Source organism: Gastrolobium bilobum, unplaced genomic scaffold (genome assembly GCF_033153095.1).
Source record: "Gastrolobium bilobum isolate Gb01-03AN ecotype WA unplaced genomic scaffold, APGP_CSIRO_Gbil_v1 utg19100, whole genome shotgun sequence".
Classification (NCBI taxonomy): domain Eukaryota; kingdom Viridiplantae; phylum Streptophyta; class Magnoliopsida; order Fabales; family Fabaceae; genus Gastrolobium; species Gastrolobium bilobum.
In genome coordinates, this window is record NW_026895335.1 from 91,880 (window position 1) to 104,567 (window position 12,688).

At 36.6% G+C, this 12,688-nt stretch overlaps 1 protein-coding gene across 1 annotated transcript; it reads left to right on the forward strand.

The window, feature by feature from the left end:
• The first annotated feature begins 892 nt into the window (after positions 1-892).
• Positions 893-6,390, forward strand: LOC133306250 (BEL1-like homeodomain protein 8). Its single transcript, XM_061506546.1, has 4 exons — positions 893-2,215; positions 4,497-4,903; positions 5,027-5,087; positions 5,920-6,390. The coding sequence occupies exons 1-4, from the start codon at positions 893-895 to the stop codon at positions 6,388-6,390; spliced, it is 2,262 nt and encodes a 753-aa protein (XP_061362530.1).
• The last annotated feature ends 6,298 nt before the right edge of the window (positions 6,391-12,688 follow it).

Sequence of the window (12,688 nt, forward strand, 5' to 3'; positions counted from 1 at the left end):
TTAGGTGAGTTCTGAATGGTTGGTTGCTTCATCTTCAACTTCACCGACGCATAGATTGAGAGGATGTTGCACTGTTTGGTTTTGTGGTTAGGTGCTAGCTCTCGTGCTTTCTTTGTTTTTGCTTATGAGAAAATAAAGGTGTAAGTAGAGACTTGTGAGAAGTTAAACAAGCACTTAATAGCGTACTTATTTTGATACTGAATGAATCAGCTCTTAATCACCCTCCAAGTACAACTAACAAAGCTTTATCTTAATTTTTTTTTTATCAGACAGTTTTTCTTTTATTTATTTATATCCAATCTTGTTTCTTGTGTAATTATTTTGTTATTTTTTTTTTCTTAATTTGTTTTATCATAAACAGTAATTTTTTTTATTATTATTTTTGTATCCAATTTTGATCCTTGTGAAATTATTTTGTTATAATGTTTATTATCTGGTTCCCTCCCACCTTGCCCGTGCTCTCGTTTTCTCTCTGCGGGTCTGTAGTGTAATTTCAAATTGATTACTTTTTGGGTGGAAATTATTTTATTAAATTTAGGTAGAAACATTTGTCATTTTAGAAGAAATAACTTGATTTTGGTGCATTATAAGTTAAAGGGAAAACTGTCGCAGAGGAGAAAGAAAGTAAAAAATAATCAATTATGCATCAAAATAATATTGTTTTAATTAAAATGATATAAATTTATGTCTTTTAAGAATTACAATTACTTCTCCCATAAACTTATAATACATAATGGGGATGGGATACTATTATTAATTATTATTATTACTATTTGATTATATTTGCTATAATTAAGGTGATGATGGATATTTTTTTCTCTGAAAGGCCTTGGCTGATTGTTCAGAGTTAAGAAGCTTTGGCGTTGAAGGTGTGAACTTAAAGAGGTTGGGAATGAGCAGCTTAAGGCCTGAATTGCATGTTGCACAACAAATTCGGCGCGACAAATTAAGGATCCATAACAGTTCCCAGCATTTGCAAGAGTTCCCGAACTTTCAAGTTAGGAACATTAGAAATGGCAACATGCTTGATGAGGCATCTCTTTATTCATCGGAAATGATAAGTTTTTCAACGGATTCGAATCCTTTATCTGCTCCTAGAAACACGTTGGAGTTTAGTCAGGAACTAGGTTCTTCATCCGAACCAAGTAGGCTAATGATGCCTCCTCACTATGGTAATTCATTTCCCCATCCATCTTCCCCAAAAGAACAATGCCAACAGCGTAACTTTGATTGGATGATGAATTATCAAAACGAAAGAAATCCCAACTCTTTCATGGATGCTGAGCTCAATAATAATGTGTCTTCTACTCACACTTTCTATGGGAAGCCTAGTTCTAATGTGCTTACTGTTGCAAAGTCTTCTCCAAGCCCAGAAATTCATAAGCAACTAGGGGAAATGCATTATCCTTCTTCTTCTTCTTCTTCACCTTCACTTTATCATAATGCTTTGCAGGATATTTTCAAATCAGCTTCTAATATTGTCCACGGTTCAGAAATTCCTTCCCTGATGCAGCATCAAACTGGTCATGGAACTTGGGGTGGGAATCATAGTGAGCTTGTGCTTCATCCAAGCTATGTAAATCAAGCAAATGATCAATTGCATATTGACAATACCCTTCGTTGGAATGATCAACAAGTGAGGGATTGCAATCCTCAGGGTCTATCCTTATCACTTTCTTCAAATTCACAATCCAAGATTTCTGGTTCTCATTTTGAAGAGGGGTCTGCATGTGATGATCTTCAATCTTCTAAGTTTGTGAAATCTATCATGAAGCCGTCTATGATTTCTAGAGATTGTGGGAAATCACTTGAAGACCCGATTGGAATGGTTGTAAACACTAGTAGTTATCGAAATCTTGGTCCCCTTGGTCCTTTCACTGGATACGCTCTAATTCTGAAGAGTTCAAGGTTCTTGAAGCCTTGCCAACAGCTGTTAGATGAATGCTGTTGTCAATCTAGTCCTAAACTTGTGAAAGCTTGTGATATTCCAAAATGGATCTCTCGAGAAGTTGGTGCTTCTACTTCTGCTGGTGCTGTTAATGTTGATGAAAGTGGGGTTGCTGCAAAAGTTAGTAATTCAGGTCTTTCTTCATGTTCAATGTTCTATAGTTCAAATGAAAATAACGCTGATGGTGGAGCCTCGAGTAGCTTTTGTCTTTCTTCTCGGCCAGAATGCCAAAAGAATAAGGCAAAACTCCTGTTCATGCAAGAAGAGGTTGGTTTTCACTTCTCCAATAATAACCCTTATAGGCCTGTTTTATGATTTTGCTTTTATGTCTTGTTTGTTTTTGGCATAGTTAATGTCTGTCAGGAACTTAATGTTGTAATATTGTAACATAAGAAAAAAGGCCGTATGCTTTGACACTGCCGTGTGCAACAAGTAGTTTGGTGTCAGTTACTGTGGACGCAAATCTCTTGAAAAGTTAGGTTTAGTGTAGTACATTGTATTTGTGATCAGTTACTTTTTAGTGTGCTTCTAATTTTATAGCTTAGAGCTTTCATAATATTTTTCTTATTGGTTTGAATGATATGGCTATAGTTCTCTCAGCTTGTGAAAAACAAAATGTAAAGTAATAGAACCCTCATCGCATTATGTGCCATCTGGGTTGTTGGTGATGCTATTGTTCTCATTTCATTGACTAGCCTCTCTCTGTTCTAATTAAGACTTTTTTATTATCTTTTTCATTTGTTTAATTGTTATTGTTGCTCTCATCCTGTACCATTGTTTTTCTATTTTCATTATTGGTGATGTCATGCTTGAGTTTGAATCTCCTCCAAACTTGAAGCTGGTTCTTCGGCTTTACTAGTACACTTAGGCAAAGACTAGCTTGCCCCACACCTCAGAAAATTAGAAACAGAAGATTGAAGGAAATGTTTATAAGGTCCAATACCCTTATGAATTGATTTTGGTATATGTTCTTATAGTGTTTGCATTTGATATTTTAATTAGACAAACACATTCTTGTGGAATGATGTGATTTATAGGAAGTAAGTTCCTTTTTGAACTTTCTATTGCAATTTTAGGTTTTTGTTATAGATTCGATTGTGTGGAGTAATTTCTATATCATCTATAATATGTAACTCTTGCTTTGTTCATTGGCGTTCGATGTTTAATTCATATGCCTTCTTATTAATTATTCTACTTTTCTTTAGTGAAATTTGGTCCTCATGTTTATATTATTCGTCAATGGCATATCTTATCATTTGCTAAGAGTCAAATTTGCTAATTTAATTGAATCAATCTTGGCATTTTCATTTCAAAGTGAATTAAAAATTCAAAATAAGAAATCTTGGGAAAAATATTTTCAATTAAGGAATAGTTAATTAAGTGAAGAAAACATTTTAAATATCATTAACTAGTTAATTGTTGATTAGAAATCTTTTTAATAATTTTTTTTGTGTAATCTTAGGCAATTATTTAATTTAGCTCCCTACTTTAGAATTTATGGAGTTGTCTTTAATTGTAGCAACATGACTGGGGTGCTCTTGAATTGATATCTTTGTACCTTTTTCTTTGTATTCACTTGGACAATATGGCATTCTCTGTTTCCCTGTTTAGTAAATCCTTCCTTCCTCCTCTTCAAAATAATTGCATTTTAGCAAATGAGGATGGGCACAGTTGGCATTCTCTGAGTTCGAATCCCACTGGCGAATGTGAGGACATTGTTGGTGGACGATCTATAATCCCTCCCAAAAATCCTCAAAGAGGTTAAGAGGTTTGCTCTGTCCCTGGTGGGATACAGGTGTTTAACCCCACCTAAACTTTTAACTACTAAAAAAAAAAATTGCATTTCATATATAAAAGCAAATTGTTACTTATTGGAGGGTTTTAGGATATATTTTTCATTCACATTTGTACATATATTCACCCACACTTGCACTATGCACCATCTCAGATGTCGATGTATAAAAAAAAAAAAACAGACTCTTTTTTTTATTTTGAAAAAAATATTTAGAAGCAAATGCTTTCAACCCTATTCTTAATACACAAGCAGATTTGTTGCTATAATTGTCTAAGATTCGCTTCTTGTCCACAATTATTTGCAAAATGATCAAGGAGTCCAAAGTATAGCCAAGAACAGTGCTAATTGATAGCCTTTCAACTGTGTGGACGTTCCACTTTCCAAAAGTAGTTTGTTTCTTCCAAATTCTCTAAGAAAGAGTTTGAAGGAATACCCTACCTCGTTGCCATCAACTTGCTCAAATTGGTGGGTTATTAGTTGTTAGTTTTTGTCATCAACTTCAACACACTTTTCATTATTTTACCTAAATAATTGTGGTTGTTGTAACAATATACTAACATCTTGTTATCATGAATTGTACACCATTGCTTTACTAGGCTTGTTCTAATAGTTGTGAGTTTCTCTGGTTAAACGAATTCTAATATTTATTGGTTTAGAATAATACAATTCTTGGGCTTATACTAATGCTAGTTATAATTAATGTAAATGCTTTTAAGAAATTGTTGTTGGCACTATTGCACTGGGTCTTAATAGGTTACCAGGGGATACAAGCAATACCATCAACAAATGCAAATGGTTGTTTCATCCTTTGATTCAGTGGCGGGTCTTAGTTCTGCTACCCCTTATATCTCCATGGCTCTCAAGTCAGTATCAAGACACTTCAAATGCTTAAAAAATGCTATCTCAGATCAACTCAAGTTTGTATGTGAAGTTTTGGGAGAGGACTTTTCAATACCAACAACCACAAGTACTAATAGTAAATTTGACAATTATATGACAAGGCTAAGGTGCATGGACCCAAGTTTTCAGAAGAACAAATCTGGTGGGGGTAACATAGACTTTCTTGAACCCCAACAACATGTGTGGAGGCCCCAAAGAGGCTTACCAGAACGCTCTGTTGCAATTCTAAAAGCCTGGTTATTTGAGCATTTTCTTCATCCGTATGTCCTCTCTGTCTCTCTGATTTCTTATGTGTGAAACTATGAAACTTCTGTTTTTTTTTTTTAAAATGAACAAAAGGAGATTGAATTATGGTTTTCTTTTGCTGTTCAATTTCATTTCAGGTACCCCACGGATACTGATAAACACATGTTGGCTACTCAAACGGGTCTATCACGAAATCAGGTGGGGGTCTACTTCTTTTGAATTCATTATTATGACTATAGTCCTTTTTCTATTTGCTTGATTGAATTCATTATTATCACTATAGTCCATTTTTTTATTTGCTTGATTGATTTTGTATTTGACATGCTCTCTTGTTGGCTTCTTAGTGGGTCCATTCGGTGGGCCAAATATTTCCAACACAAAATTCGAAGTATTAACTTAATTTATGGGATCCTTGATTTATATATTTATTTTCACTCTCTAGGCTTTCAGTCGATATGTTTTCATTAATAATTATATAAGAAACCTATATGATTTTATTCTGTTTAATTTCTTGTTTATTTCAAAATCTGTGAAGGAAATGGTGAAAATAACACTTTCGTGTTTTCACTACTTCCTCATCTAAACATTAAAAACAGCATGCCATTTTTGTAAGCGGCAGATTATTTTTTATAACGATGTAAGAATAAGAAGTTTTAAATTAAATACTGATCATTGATTTGCTTGTATCTAACGGCTCATATATTTAATAAATTAGAGCCGTTCGATATAAATAGGATCAACGACTAAGATTAATAATGTGACTTAACCAGTATAAAATGATCACGACTTTTTTTTTTTTTTTTTGTAATTCTTAATAAAAATATATCATTTGAAAATAGAAAGCAAACCAAATGCTACCTTATGGGTTGCTTTACAATTTGTTTTGTTTTTTGTTTTTATATTTTTGGCCATGGGATTTTATCATTTTTGGAGTAGACATCTTCAAAATTAACATAGGCAATTATGTTTGTGGTATCATAGATTTTTTTTTTCCTTCTGGAATAACAATGTAATTGATAAACGTTCGTAGGTATCAAATTGGTTCATAAATGCTCGAGTTCGTGTGTGGAAGCCAATGGTTGAGGAAATACACATGCTTGAAACAAAAGGCATAACGGGTGCCCACAAGAACTCTAATAATTATGAGGGAACTTCTGCCTCTGAAGGTAGCAAGTTTGGTACGCATGCAATCCCTGAAAAGCAATTTCAGTGTTTGGAAATGGGGTCATCCTCAGCTTGCAATGAGGAAAATGGAATAGATGAAGAACAATGGAATCAAGAGAAGCGGTCTAAATTGGAATGTCATATAACATCAAGCATGGATGGGACAATGATGGGTTTTATGCCATACAGACATGGTGGATTTGAGGTTGGGGGACTTGGATCTGTGTCACTAACTTTGGGTCTTAGGCATGGTGTTGAAGGTGTGCAACACAAGCAACAGGAGGAGGAGCTTAGACCTAACTTTGGAGGGCACATGATCCATGATTTTGTCGGCTGATTAACTTGTTTTCTTAAAGAGTTGGGGATGGTAATAATGGTAAGGGAATGAATAATAGGGACAAGGAAAAAGAACCCCTTTTGCAACTGAGTCATGTGCCATGGATGTGACAATGAAAAATTGTTCCTATTGGCCAATGAGAAGGAAAGGGGAGGGAGCTTGTGGTTAATGTATGGTCTATTTAATTACCTTCCAATTTTGATTCAAAGTTTGGCAAGATAAGCAGTTTCCATGAGTGTATTTGGAAGCAGTGGCGAATGTGTTTTGAGGTGACTTAGATGGGGTTGAAGGTGGCGGTGACTTTTAGGTTGAGCACCCTACACCTTGCATCCTCTCTCTTTTTTTGTAGTTAGTTTGATATTAACTTATATGTTGGGCACGGAAAAAAAAAAAAAACTAGCTAGGGAGAAATATGATGTGTAAGATATTTTAACATACGTGTATGATGGGGAACAATTTTCTCTCTTCCTCCTTGAAAGTAAATAGAGAGGTGATTGTGTGTATAACATCAATAGCTTGGTTGTGAAACGTTGTTTCATGATCTGGGTCATAAAATTATAGGTGAATTTACAAGTATGGTGATGTTCTCAATTGTACTTGGATGGCATTGAGAATGATGTTAAAAGAGTTTCATATTGGTCTGTCATGACCGTTTATTTATAGGAGAGGAGTTTATATATGTTCTATATCTGCAAAATTAATTCAACATTGTTTTGTATTGAAATATGAATAGTGAAGTATGGTTGGGATAGATTGTGAGGACTGAGGCCCAAGAGACCTAATATAATGTGTGTATCGATCATTGGGGCTCTTAATAAAGACCTACAGGTTAGGTGTGGCATAGAGCAACGTGACCGGTTTAAAAAATAATAAATTTTGTACTTCTGAAAAATATTGTTAAATTAAGGGGATAATATTATTAAATCAAGGAAAAAACAAGTATCATGTTAATATTATTTTCCTATAGACCACATAGGTTTCATTTTTTATTTTTATTTTCTCTCACCACTCTTTTCTCTCTCCTCTCTATGTTCGTGTACGTAGGAAGGGGTACTGTTTTCCTAAGGAAAACAAACCTCTTAAATTAATGCAGTTACTCGGGCACATAATACATATATAATTAGTTCTGTATATTTTAATTAGAAGACTATCATGCTGGCAATAATTCATGCATCATAAACATGTGAAACTAGTCTTATTGAATTTGGATCCACTTACGTGAAAAAGTGATTATGTAGTCATGTTATTTGATCATAATCACTCATTGATGATGACATAAGAGAAAGAGAAAAATATATAATTTTTAAATGAGTGGCTGTGATCAAATAATATGACCATATGATTACTTTTTTACATGAAAAAACTCAAATCCAATTTTATTTATTTCATATTTTACAAGACTAGTCTCGTATATTAACCATATATGCAAGACTTGATAGCCTAGGACAACTTTAAGTTCTTCTGCATGATTGATATGATACTAATCTCGTTCGATCAATGTGTGGACAAATTAGTGGTAATTTCTATTCAAAAAGTTGTCCATTTCACGTGTCGACTAGCTGCGGATGATGTGAGTGCACAACTAGCTATGCATGACTCAATTAAAGTTAATTATGATTATATCATAGCAAAATAGTCGTGGCTAATTAGTTTAATGTTTAAATGCGTCCTTACCTCATGCGCGATATGAACACGCACCCCTTAAATTCACGTTTAAACACATTATTTTGATAATTTTTTTCAATTTTCAATTATTTTATTTTATTTTATTTTTTAAAAATCTGCTTTTGTATGGTCAAAAATCCATGTTTAATTAATAGTATCATAATTTACAATCATATAACCGTCTCCAAAATTGAAAATTTGTTTCATAAGTTATAGATTCAGATGAGTAAAGCTGAAAAGTGAAGACCCGAACCTATTGAAATATACAATGCATTTCAATTTAATATTCTTGGTCCCTTAACTTAAGCATTTTCTTAATTAGTTACCGAGTGATGGTGACTACAATGTTCAGTTATTGGCTTCTAATCTATATACCTATGGTGAAGGAAGACTGTGAAGTCAATAATGGTAGGACAATTGCTATAAATGCCTCCTTTTGATTCATCTCGCTGGCAGTGACTTTTCACAACAGTAACAAACTTAACTAGTAAAACCTTTTGGCACCTATGTCTAGCTTAAATGGTAGATGAATTTAAATTCAATTCTTGAAGAGTCACTACAAAATACAAGGTCTGTAGCGATATTTTAACCACATTTATTAAAATGTTGATAAAAATCCGAAAATATGCTTAATTTGCGACATTATTTTCAAAATGAAGTAAATTTTTTTGAGTTTTTTATTATTTTTTTCTAAAAAATGTTTTTCATTTATTTTATTTTTTTGAATATAATTTCTGTTCACTCCTTTATATTCGTCTATTCTGTTAGGGATAAACCCAAAAATTTATGTTCATCCTTTCCTGCATAAAATCTAATAGAGTTCAGCATGAAATTCAGTTCCTTTCTTAATCCGGAGCTTCAAATCTTGGTATTTGGTACATAAAATTTCAAAGCAAGTTCTCCATTTCCACAAACTAGAATTTTTCGGTGCTAAGGTGACTCTGCTTGCAAATCCTTATAGATCTATGAATGTTCTCAGTTTTTTTATTTTATATATTTTTATTTAATTATTTTTGAAATTTAAGGTTTAGGTTCCATCTCTATTGATGTTAAATTCAAAGTGCTGATCTCATATCTGATTTGCTTGGATCATTCATTCTTCGTCGATGACAAACATGATAATATAACAAGTGGCACTAAGATTCACATGAATGTGCAACTGTACTCACAATTGAAAAAGCTGTAAGTAAATGTTCCACTTAAGAAAAGTGAACAGAACTAACTCCTGCACAATGTGTCACATGAATGTGCAACGACAGTCACAATTGGAAAAGCTATAAGTAAATCTTCCATTCAAAACAATTCTATTGGTTGTTTTTATATAATAGAACAACCATAGAATTTCAATGACTTGATTTGTCACTTTAGTGTTATCAAAAGTATGTATATATGATCGAGATGGGTTAAAGTAAGAAAGAGGATGTTATGCATGAGCTTGCTGTAGAAGAGGACCAAGGCCCAATGGATACTGATGTGAATTGGGATGAGGACACAATGGATCAATTACCAAGCCCAAAGGTTAGAATATCTAAGAGGAGTAAGGTAAGGCCTAAATGGTTAAGGGATTATCAGGAGTAATGTACATGCCGCAAGGGGAGCACATGGATCAAGGGCGTGTCGCTGATACCGTTAGGATTTAATTGCTGTTTTGTTATTTACATTCTGTTATATGAGTGAGTAAGTATCTGGTAGGGAATGGACAGTGTGCGTTCCTTTCTGTTATAGGTGAGAGAATATGGCTATATATACCTATGTATCTTACCTTGAATAAATGAGAAGAATTTGCATTTCCAGTATTTCTGGTTTAGGAGGAATTATCTCACCTCGAAGAGAGATAGCTTACTTTACCTTTGTTATCTGTTATTCTGATATAGCCTTAGTGCTATCATTGGTGCTTTCATTGATTTTTTTTTCCTTCTTTTCATCCATCACCATGACCGGTCCTCCTGTTTCTTCTGATTCCACGGACTCCACCCTTGCAAAAATTTTGCAATCCCAGCTACACATCCAACAAGACTTAAAATCCATTAATCAACGTGTTTCTTCGTTAGAAGCTAGCGCAACGATTCCCAGCTCTACTATGAAGGGGTCTACCTCCGGGCCTCACTCCACCGTCGTTCCGACGGAAATCAAAGCTGCTACTATCAAGCTTGATGTACCACGTTTTGATGGATCTGACCCTCTGGGATGGATCTTCAAGATTACCCAGTTTTTTGAATTTCATGGCACACCAGAAATCCAACGCCCTTGCATTGCGTCCTTCTATATGGAAGGCGAAGCCCTTGGCTGGTACAAATGGATGTTTGCCAACGGTCAAATCACCTCATGGTCGGGTTTGCTGCAAGCCTTGGAGCTTCGTTTTGCCCCTTCACAGTATGACGACCCCAAGGGTGATTTAATGAAATTGCTCCTAACCGATTCTGTACGAGACTATCAAGCTCAATTTGAGAAACTCGCTAATCGATGTATTGGCCTACCTCCACCATACCTCCTTAGTTGCTTCATATCTGGCCTCAAACCAGATATTCGCCGCGATGTCCAGGCTCTCCAGCCACTATCGTTGGCCCAGGCAATCGGGTTGGCTCGTCTCCAGGAGGACAAGTTGCAGGACCAGAGGGCTAGTGTTCGCACGAAACCATTCGTTTCGTCTTCACCTTACTCTGCCGGTTCCAACCGCGCTCCGGTGGTTACCTCTTCTCTGTCGTCCGGCACCGCAGGCTCTCCGGCAAACCCCTCGAGTTCTGGATCGAAACCTTTTCCTGGATCCAAACCACAGATCCGCCGTCTGCTTCCGGCAGAGCTCCAAGCACGACGAGACAAGGGTTTATGTTATTATTGTGATGACAAGTATCATCAGGGTCACAAATGTAAGCGCACCTTCATGATTTTGATTGTTTCACCAGATCCGGACGATTCTACTGACATGCAATATCTACTGTTGGAAGACTCTGGTCTGCACCCTTCACCGGTTATGGATTCTGAGCCCCACACTGCTGCCGACACGGCTCAAATTAGTTTTCATGCCTTCTTGGGTCACACCGTGCCTCAGACTCTGAGGGTGCAAGGGAAGGTGGGGTCAGCCCAACTATCTATTCTCATTGATAGTGAGAGTACCCACAACTTTGTCCAGCCCAGGCTTGCTCGTTTTTTGGGCCTTACCGTGCAACAGGCCCAAGGTTTCCTGGTCCTGGTAGGAAACGGTGAAGAGTTGAAATGTAACTCTTGGTGTAAACAAGTAAGCATAACTATTGGGGATCACAAATTTGAGGTCGATTTGCACTTGCTTCCAATTTCTGGGGCTGATTTGGTCTTAGGAGTTCAGTGGCTCAAAACACTTGGGCCCATCTTGACTGATTATGATAATCTCACAATGAAGTTTGTTAGGAATGCTGCAGTGGTAACTTTGCAGGGAAGCCCAATGGTGGAGGCCCATGGAGTGTCGGTGGCCCAAATGAAAAGAATGATCTCTAACCACTCAATTTCTGAACTATTCCACCTTCAAGCGGTGGCCTCACATCCATCACCGACGCCAGAAACACTTACACCACCAGAAATTGAGCATCTCCTACAGCGTTTTGCTTTGTTGTTTGACAATCCCACACACCTTCCCCCCACCCGTCCAATGGACCACCAAATACCGTTGATGTCTGGAGCTCAACCTGTCGCCGTGCGTCCCTACCGCTACCCATACTTTCAGAAGCGTGAAATTGAGCGACTTACTTCTGAAATGCTCAACGCAGGGATCATCCAGGACAGTAACAGCCCTTTTTCTTCACCGGTTCTCCTTGTACGCAAAAAAGATGGCTCTTGGCGATTTTGTACGGACTATCGGGCACTTAATGCAATCACACAACCAGATCGCTTCCCTATTCTTTCCCTTGACGAATTACTCGATGAACTCCATGGAGCTTGCTGTTTTTCGAAGCTTGACCTTCGTTCGGGTTACCATCAAATACGCATGCACCCAGGTGACATCCCAAAGACAGCTTTTCGTACCCACGAAGGGCACTTCGAGTATCTGGTAATGCCGTTTGGGTTATGTAATGCCCCGGCTACTTTTCAGGCTACAATGAATTCCTTGTTTAAACCCTTCCTCCGTAGATTTGTTATTGTTTTTTTTGATGATATTTTGGTGTTTAGCAAGTCACTAAAGGAGCATATTATTCACTTGGAGGAGACGTTTACCACACTGTTGCACAATCAATTTTTTTTGAAACGCTCCAAATGTATGTTCGCTCAAAATTCTCTAGAGTATCTTGGTCATATAATCTCTACTGATGGTGTTGGTCCTGATCCTGAAAAAATCAAGGCTATGTTAGCTTGGCCACCACCTGTTTCCATTAAGCAATTGCGCGGATTTCTGGGGTTAACTGGTTTTTATCGTCGATTAGTCAAAGGGTATGCCTCCATTGCTTCCCCTCTAACGGAGTTGCTGAAGAAAGATTCGTTTGTGTGGTCTACTGCTGCCCAAACCGCCTTTGAATTGCTGAAGCACGCAATGACTCAATCTCCAGTGTTGGCACTGCCTGATTTTACTGAACCATTCACTGTCGAGACTGATGCCTCAGGTTCTGGCATGGGGGCTGTGCTCCTCCAACATGGACATCCCATCGGGTATTTCAGCAAAAAGTTC